Source organism: Geospiza fortis, unplaced genomic scaffold, assembly GCF_000277835.1.
Source record: "Geospiza fortis unplaced genomic scaffold, GeoFor_1.0 scaffold56, whole genome shotgun sequence".
In the NCBI taxonomy this organism is placed as follows: Eukaryota; Metazoa; Chordata; class Aves; order Passeriformes; family Thraupidae; genus Geospiza; species Geospiza fortis.
In genome coordinates, this window is record NW_005054413.1 from 2486291 (window position 1) to 2495330 (window position 9040).

The 9040-nt window shown below is 40.4% G+C and overlaps 1 protein-coding gene across 1 annotated transcript in view; it reads right to left on the minus strand.

The window, feature by feature from the left end:
- Positions 1-8599, minus strand: part of MYOM2 (myomesin 2) — a 70234-nt gene extending 61635 nt beyond the window's left edge. The window contains exons 1-5 of the mRNA XM_031061421.1: positions 8473-8599; positions 7313-7432; positions 5555-5693; positions 5221-5378; positions 4274-4366 (exon numbers count right to left, since the gene is read on the minus strand). Coding sequence (XP_030917281.1) covers positions 4274-4366; positions 5221-5378; positions 5555-5693; positions 7313-7432; positions 8473-8579 — 617 coding nt within the window. The 5' untranslated portion in view covers positions 8580-8599. The remainder of the gene's footprint in view (positions 1-4273; positions 4367-5220; positions 5379-5554; positions 5694-7312; positions 7433-8472) is intronic.
- Between the last annotated feature and the right edge of the window lie 441 nt (positions 8600-9040).

Here is a 9040-nt window from a genome sequence, read left to right on the forward strand (position 1 = left end):
CGTCCCTGCAAAACCCAGGGAGCTGCAGTTTGTCAGCACACCTGGCACACCCAAAGGCTCTGCGGGCTCCGCCGGAGGATTGCCTTTGTCTCAGCACCTCTGCTCTGCCCGGCTTCCCCTCCGGCGGAGAAAGGGCACGCCTCGCTCTCCAGCTCTCCGGATTAAATCACCTCAAGCCTTTCGTGCCTAATCAAACTAAAATAGCACTCTACTGACCGCACGGGGTCATTTGTTAAATGAGAATAGCTAGAAGAGAAGGTTCATTCAATTTTTAAGCTTTCCTTTTTCAGGCGGTGCGGGTGGTGCTGAGGGCTGGGGTGCCAGCAGAGTTACACTGCACTCTGCAGGCAGGAGTTACATTGCATTACTCTGCACTCTGCAGGCCCTGCCTGTGCCAGCGGAGTTACACTGCACTCTGCAGGCGGGAGTTACATTGCATTACAGTGCACTCTGCAGGCCCTGCCTGTGCCAGCAGAGTTACACTGCACTCTGCAGGCAGGAGTTACATTGCATTACTCTGCACTCTGCAGGCCCTGCCTGTGCCAGCAGAGTTACACTGCACTCTGCAGGCAGGAGTTACATTGCATTACTCTGCACTCTGCAGGCCCTGCCTGTGCCAGCGGAGTTACACCGCACTCTGCAGGCAGGAGTTACAGCGCATTACAGTGCACTCTGCAGGCCCTGCCTGTGCCAGCGGAGTTACACTGCACTCTGCAGGCAGGAGTTACATTGCATTACTCTGCACTCTGCAGGCCCTGCCTGTGCCAGCAGAGTTACACTGCACTCTGCAGGCGGGAGTTACACCTGCTCCTCTGCCACTGCTTGGGCTGGGACTTCATCAAACAGGAAAGGGAGAGGGCCCTAAGGAAAGACAAAATGCTGTCAGTCTTTGAGCCTTATATATATGAACCTGTGTATATATGAATCAGTTGTATATACGAATCAGTGTGGCCACACCACACTGGCAGTGCCCTGGAATGTCGAATGTCCCTCCCTGCTCCTGCCGCCCAGCTCAGCTTACCCTCCTGCCCAGTGAGGGGTGGGAGTCAGGAATACCCCCAGGGAGGGGCATCCTGCGGTCTCCTCTGCACACCAGCCAATGTAGCTGGGAGTATAACACAGGCAATCACAGCTGAATAAAACCAGGTGATCCTTTTAATAAGTCTTCACGGTAAACAAAGAAACAAAAAAGCCCAACTCCGTTGCTAAACAAGTATTAGCAACCAGGAAGTTAAAAATGCTACAATTGTTAATTACAAAGATATTCACTAAGATAGAAAATATTTTTCATCTATTTCATAAAGCAATGGCCACCCTTATCTTGACTACCACTGATATAGAAATCTTTTCTTTTGCTATGTGCCTATCCATACTTAAATTATGTGAGATAAAAAATACATTTTAAACAAACCCGCACATTCTCAGACACGTATGATTTATTTGAACTATCAGGAGCTTTCCCTCCAAGGATTCCTCACAGTGTCCTCCTAATAACCTATCAGATGTGAGTTGAAAGATAGGATGAACCCCTACCCCAGTGCATATCACTTCTGCAATCATTATGAGATCTGCAAAGAACAGAATTAAACTCTAAACTCCTTTTCTTCACTGCTCAAGGGAGATCTTGAGCTCTAACTCCAATTCGAAGTTTTAAAAGACCAAGAAGGAAACACTATATGATCATGATAGCTCTGAATACATGTAAAAAATGTGGTAAATTGAGAACATAGCATCATAAAAAATATGAGACAGAGAAATTAAAATTATCTGGTTGCTGTATAGGCTTATGGGTTCTGGAGAACAGCAAACAGTGGGGGATGAAATTGTGTCCAGTTACTACTTTAAGACAACAAGGTGACGGTAAGGTTTTGGTGCCTCAAGAATGTTTCCACTGGGCTCAGGGAATACTCACAGGAATAAATATCACACTTGCATCAGAAGGAAAAAGTTCACTCCCTGGGCTTCGCTGAAGTGCTAGAAAAGTAGCCAAGAAATTCCAAGGCCGTTCTGAGCGGCTGTGGATAACATTACATTCAGCTCAGCACTTTAGTATGAACAGCTGAGAAGAGCACAGAAGTGGATAGGAAGAGACTCCTGATGGCTCCACCTCCCAGAGAAACAAATTATTCATAAAATACAAAATGTAAGTGCACAAAGATATTAATGGAAGATACAGAATTAATTGATATAAAAGCATTAATAACTTATAATTTTAAGCATTATCTATCCATCTATTTCTTTCAATGCAAGATATGCTTAATTATGCTCTAATAAAATGTTCTTCCATTTCCTGCATGTCCATCTTCTGTGTTTTTGGGACAGAAAATACTGGTGATGATCAAGTTTTGAAATAAAATGGATTAGTAAAAAAGAAAAAAATTAATTAGAAATTTTAATTTAATAAGGTCTATAAATCATAACCATCCCCCAGTATTAAGTGTAGAAGGGAAATCTGTGGGAGAGCAGCTAGGAATCTTTAGGTTGCAAAAAGACCACACTGCCAAACAGAATGAAAGAGAAATGGAGTAAGAGTCTCTGAAGATGGCAGCTTGGCTGAATGTGAGGGAGTCTGCATGAGTACATACAGGTCTGGGACTAGCAAACACAGGATGAGGAAACCTGAGTGGGTGCCCATAAATGACTCTGTGGTATGTCTGAACTTGCCTGAAATACAGCTGGGTCTGAACACTCCCAAAGCTGGTTGTGCCTACATGACTGATAACCAGCAGAGAAAAGATAAAAATCACCAAGGGGATGGAAGCCATTATTACCCTTCAGCCTCATGATTACAGGTGCTCAGAAAGCAGCATCAGCACTGATTCTCATTTCTCCTAAAAGCTATTTACTCCCAAAATATCAGAAGGGGACCTACTACTACATAACTGGCATCTGGAGTCACCAAGCAGCTCCTCAGGGGCACTAACCAAGGGAAATAAACAGTCACAGTCACTCACCATCAGGAAGTGACCAAAGTTTCCTCTCCTGACTGGCACTCACACATATCCAGACAAAGGGGAGAGTTTTCCATTTCCCTGATGAAAGGGAGAGGAGTGCAAAAGGACAAGCTGGTTTTATATTTTAACCTCCTGTTATTATTTTCAAAAGTAATCTTGGTAGGAAGAAGCAGTGGTATGAACAGATTCCATGGGTACAGAGAGCAGTTAGCAAGCATGGCCTGGGGGTGGAAGACTGAGTGCCTTTGAAGCATCTTAGGAAGCAACAGTCTGGTGATTCTTGCTGCCAGGTTCTGTACAGGGATGTGTTTCTCCCATCTTGAGCTATGAAAAGGTTGAGAGCTGGGCTGGACTTGGCTGCAGGATGACAAAGGCAAGTAGTCTTTCCCAAAGACAGAAGAAATGATGCACTTATTTTCTGTACTAATGCCACAAGGCTGTGCTCAGGGCTGCTTCCACTGCTGACAGATGGAGACAGGATAGAAGATTAAATGTTTGGCCAGCCAAGTGTTAGCCACAAATATTCCAGCTGTTTCAGCACAGCTGATGCTCATGCTCTGGAGAAATTAAAAGAAGGGGTTTCTGTCTCTGTTCTAGATATTAATTTTCTATTTTAAATATTGTAGTAATTTCTTCATTTTTATTTTGGTTTTTATATTTTTTTAAAAAGCATACACCAAGTCACATGTAACATTTCAATTGTTTCAGAAAGCATGGGATTAATTTATGGGAAGCTGTTATACCCAAGCATGTTCTATATCACAAAGTTAGCATTTTGAAAAAAATAAAATTCATTTCATTAGAACCTTTTAAAAAAGTGATTTACACTTCCTTACTTTGCAGAAGAAAAAAAAAAAAAAAAAAAAAAAAAAAAAAAAAAAGGAAATTAAAAATTTAGCAGGACCTAGCATACAGTAAAACAAATACAGCCGTGTATCCCTGCCCTGCCCACCTATAATTTTGTTTACCTAAAAGAGCTTCATCATGACAAGAACATATAATTTTCCACTTCAAATGCTGAGAAGATATAATTCTAATAAAAAAGGAACTACCGTTTTTTCAGCTACTTGCCTCTTCTTTTTATATCTCGTAGATTGCTGAAGTTAATGAATAAAAACATCTAATTTATCATTTCATTTTCATAATCTAATATTCAGGTACTCAGTGAACCTTCGCCAGCCTAAAAGTGAGAGCCAACAGAAAAGTGTGCTGAATTTAACAATTCTCTTACAGCCCTTATGTGAATTTTTAATTTCATTTGATTTAAAATACTTTGTATAGAGTATAAAAAAGCTGGGTTATTCCCCAGAAGGATTTACCTGTTTATATGTAACACATGTACTCCATATTTGCTTTCAATTCTGTACTTTGTTGGATCACTTGCAGGAGAAATCAGTTCCTCATTTTTGTACCTGACAATCAAGAAAAAAAATAAAACTCATAAATATCAGCAACTATTCCTTAATCTGGTGGATCTTTGGATCAACATATCATTTACTATTATCTGAACTCTCTCTGCTTGCATAGAGTATTTTCCAGTATGTATGGATAGATACATATTGGGCCTTGAAGGTAAAGCAGGACCATCATAGCAGCAAGGAAGCAGAAAGAGAAGATGTGCACTCAATCTAGAAGATGAGAAAAAGAAGTAAAGAGAAGATGGCATGGGGCTTTAGCTTTTAAATCCACTAACCCTGTCACAAGATGGGAAGCAACTTTTATCTTCCACCACAGTAAAACACTTCAGCACAAAAAAAAAGGGGAGCAGCAACAGAATTATGCCTCATGTTAGGTCTTTACAGTCCAGCCTGAGGCTTTCATATTTATAGGACAGCACCTGTCCAGAGAGGAGGGCAGCTGAAAGGACCTTTATGTCCTCCTCAATGACCACAGATACGGCCCGTGACAACAGTGGTGCTGTGCACATTTACCCAGGCTTAGAAAGTAGCCTGTGAGTTCTGTGTATTTTGCCACTTGCTGCTTTGTGTTCAGGAAACTCAATGGCCAGAAAGACTGGAATGCCTTCCACTGTCTGCCTTCTGAAATGCTTGAGTTTTTGTCTCACATTGCACGGGGCCACTCAGCAAGTTTTCCTCCCACTCCTTCCACTGCAGTATCAACTGCTACAATCCAGCACATCTAGGAGGATTATAAAGGGGATTTAACAAAGCCATTATACACATGGCACTTATCAGTTCTGGCATAACTTTCAAATGAAAAAAGCTTAACAACATTTTTAGAGAGCTAGGAAAGGCCAGTCTCTTACCATTGTACAACAGGCGTTGGAAATCCTTGCACAGTAAAGCAGAGGCTCACGGACATCTTTTCCCAGATGGTGTGAGACCTCAGGCGCACTAGAATTTCAGGGGCTCGACTTATTCTTTCTTCAATGATATGTCTTTCCAGAGCCATATTTTCTTCTACCTATTAAACATGGGAAAAGAAAAGAAGCATCTGGCACCAGACTCAAATAGGATAGGAGATCCAACCTTAAATTCACAAAAAGATGTTTAATGATTACTCATATATGAAGTACAGGCCTAAATTTCTGTACAACTTATAATTATTTTTGCATAGGAGCAAAAAGATTCAGCAGGTACCATTCTTTGCACAGCAAGTCTATCCAGATGTTCTCGAGCTCGGTGCCTGGCAGTGTGAATCTCTTTTTCCAAAGCAGACAACTCACTGGCAAAACGGATTCTTTTCTCATCACTTACATGAGACTTTTGCTCATGAGTCCTGTGGGACAAGAAAAAAAAATCAGGTAACCACTGTGAAGGTTTAAGTTTGTCATCATACATATCAGGGCACCAAGGGCTATGAAACCGTATCAGTAGGATGTAAAATTTAAGTTTGGAATCATTCTTTGCATCTATATCCACATCCTGAGTATGCAAAATCATGTGAACTTTCTTCATATTCTTTCCCTCTGTATTTGTGGGGCCATATCTCTAAGTCTTGAATTCTGCTATGGTCACATTGACATGGCTCCCCACAGTCCTCTGGTAATCAAGATCAAGAACCTGCCTAGCCTCCTTCTGGCCCCTGATTTTCCTTCCCATGGGCACAAGAAGGCAGAGAAGTAAAGGCAAGTTCTGTGTCTGTTCACAACCTTTTAAAAGTTGTGCCTAGCTTACTTAGTACCCTTAGCTTTAGAAGCTTTAGAACCTGGGAGCTCTTGTAGCTCCACGGGCTGTATCATCTGACCCTCACCTGAAAGATACAGACCAAGGAGTTCACAAGGATTTGATGAAGAGTTGCGTGCAAAAAGAGCTGTTCCTTGACAAGGATGAGGAGGAATTATTATAGAAACTACCAGGAAAAATATAAAGTTTGGAAAAAATTGTGAGTTGTTCCCTGAAAACCTAATTCCACAGATTTTCCAGAATTCCTAAAAATACCCCAACTCATAAATGTTTTTAGGAGGAGCTAGCTCAGTTTCCTTCATTCACACTGATTCAGTAAACATGCTGATTCTCTTTTCTTTCCCAGGACAAAAGAAGGTAGTGAATATCAAATATTCCTAACATGTCTGTCAATATAGACAACATATGGCAAGACTCTGAAAGCATAACCCAAATAAGAAAACTCCCACAAAATTCAGTGAATCAAGATATTTTTTGTCTGATAGTTAAAAAAAAATATTTGTACCTACCATTTCAATGTACTTTAAATACCAGCCATGTCTTGCCATTTTTTATATTGCTGAATTTTAAAACAGTTTTAAAAACCTAAATTAAAGTATACAAAATCATTTGATTTTCCTAGAGATTTCTGTTTTGAGGTTATATATTTCAAACCAATCCAAGTACCAGAACCATACAGATGTGTATGATTTGCACAACATATTTTCTAAAAACACAGCAGAATTCCTTCTCATAATATAAACCCTCTATGTCTTTGGTGCAGTAACATAGCAGGGCAGAAACAGTGAAATTCACTAAGGGGAATATTGTCATCAGCATGGTTACTCTGGGACATCTTATCAAGGCAGTAACTGAGACATGACAGTAAACCGTTTTGATATTCAGGAAAGAATTTAAAAGATTTAAATTTATCCAAATTAGAAATTTAGGAATAGTAGAGTAGCTCTGTTCAAAATGAGTTCACCCAGTGGATTCTAATTTATTTTTGGTTTAAAGCTGTTTTCAAGGGTCAGAGTGGGGACCAGGGGAACAACTCTGGGTTGAAATATGAGACTGAAAGTGACTCTCAGTCATTTAGTGTTCCAGCCAAAATAGATTAGTGAAGAACAGTGACAGAGAAGCCTCCAGTCTTGTCAACTCTGAAAAGAGCTCTGGCAAAAGAGTTGGGACCAGAGCCACTACACAGGTCAGAGTGGACCAAGAGAGCTTTACCTTTTCCTGGATTCCTGCATTGCTTCATGCGCCAAGGTGCGTGCCCTCCTGGCACAGAGTCTACATGTGGTTTTGCCCAAGCCAGTTGATTCATAATAAGCAGCCTGCCTGGAAGCAGCCCTTCAAATATAAAAGACATTGTTATAACCCAGCAATTCAGGTAAAACATGAACTCACAAATGTCAAAGAAATTACTTTGAGCTCAATGAGCTGAACACCATGACTGAGCACTGTTCAGTGAGAAACCTTTGCATTCTCATTGACTGCACTAAGTGGTGATTGTCACTTGTCCTTCCAGGGTTTAATGCCCATCATCTGTCACTGGGGTCATTAGGCATTTTTATTTCATTCTATTAAATTTATATTTATTTCAGTCTTCAATCATTCACGTGTGATGATAGCATTTCAGTGAACCCCGAGGGTACCAGACTGTCTAATACACAAATCATAAATATTCCCCATAGCATTGTCTGTTTCAAAGTGTTCCTGCTTTTCTATATTTCACAGATCTTTCTGCAACTTTCCTCTTTCATAAGGGAAACTGGACCAGCTAGACAATTAGGTAGGTATATTAATTACTAAGTAGGGAGAATGGCGATTCTGGAGCAACCGCAATACAAAGTTTCTGGCTTTGAGATACAAAGAATGTGTATTTTCTGGTTAAAACTCTGAGATTTCAAATGAGAATCATTAAGCTTTAATTTAAGTTTAAAAAGGAAATTGAATCACAAAACTTATAATTAGTTATAGCCAGCTTCAGGAGAAGGAATATCATAATGTCATATGGAAGAATGGGTAAAAAGTTGTTTCTATGACTTTCACGGCAACTGACTTTCAGTTGTTTCTATAAATTTCACAGCAATTTTTCTTAAGTCAGAGTTTCAATTTTAGCCTACAAGGAAGAATTTTAAATTTAGAGGTACCAAACAGGACAGATCCTAAGCTAAAAGGCCTGTGTAGGTATCTTGCAATGCTGCTAGGAAGTTTAGCTATGCTGGTGGGAGACTACAGACAAGGAGCATGCCAATGGAAGGAAGTGGAAAACTATCATTCTGTATAAATCACACTTTTTGGGGTGGAGAGGAAAGGTGAATATCTTGATTCTAAGGACTGACTACCCAAAACAGAGACTTGCTTATGCTCAAATGCACAGCACTTACTTTCTTGCTGCATATTCCTCAAGTACATATCTTGTCTGAATGTTGCGATAGGACTGATCAAAGTGCTTGTGCCTCCTCTGGTAAAACGGCACTGCTACTGAAGACATGCTTCCTCTGTGACAGCCAGTAATTCCTGCAGAGAGTGGAGTTAGCCATACATTTAGCCATGCACACGTTTAGTCATATATTCCAGACTCTGGTTTGATATTTTTTGATATGTTCACATGTGTGTGAATATGTCCAAATGTATAAAATTGCAGCAATTTGTGACAAATAGAGCCATCAGTCACACAGCTCAGGCTGCAGCTTATCAGTCGTGCAGTGTGAGCTATGGAATCACAGATGATAGCATAAAAGATATTCCACCAGATCATTTTTCTCCTTTGCAGATGTCATTTAACACCTCCAGAGAAATTTCCAGGGATGGAAATTTGACAGTTTTTTGGCCATTGTTAGACAGTTCAGCTCTCTGTTCTTCAAACCTTTCACTTTTTCCACTTTGGCAATTTATGCTTACTGTGTTTTGTTCAATTCACCATGACAACAAATAGACAGTATTCTCTCACTT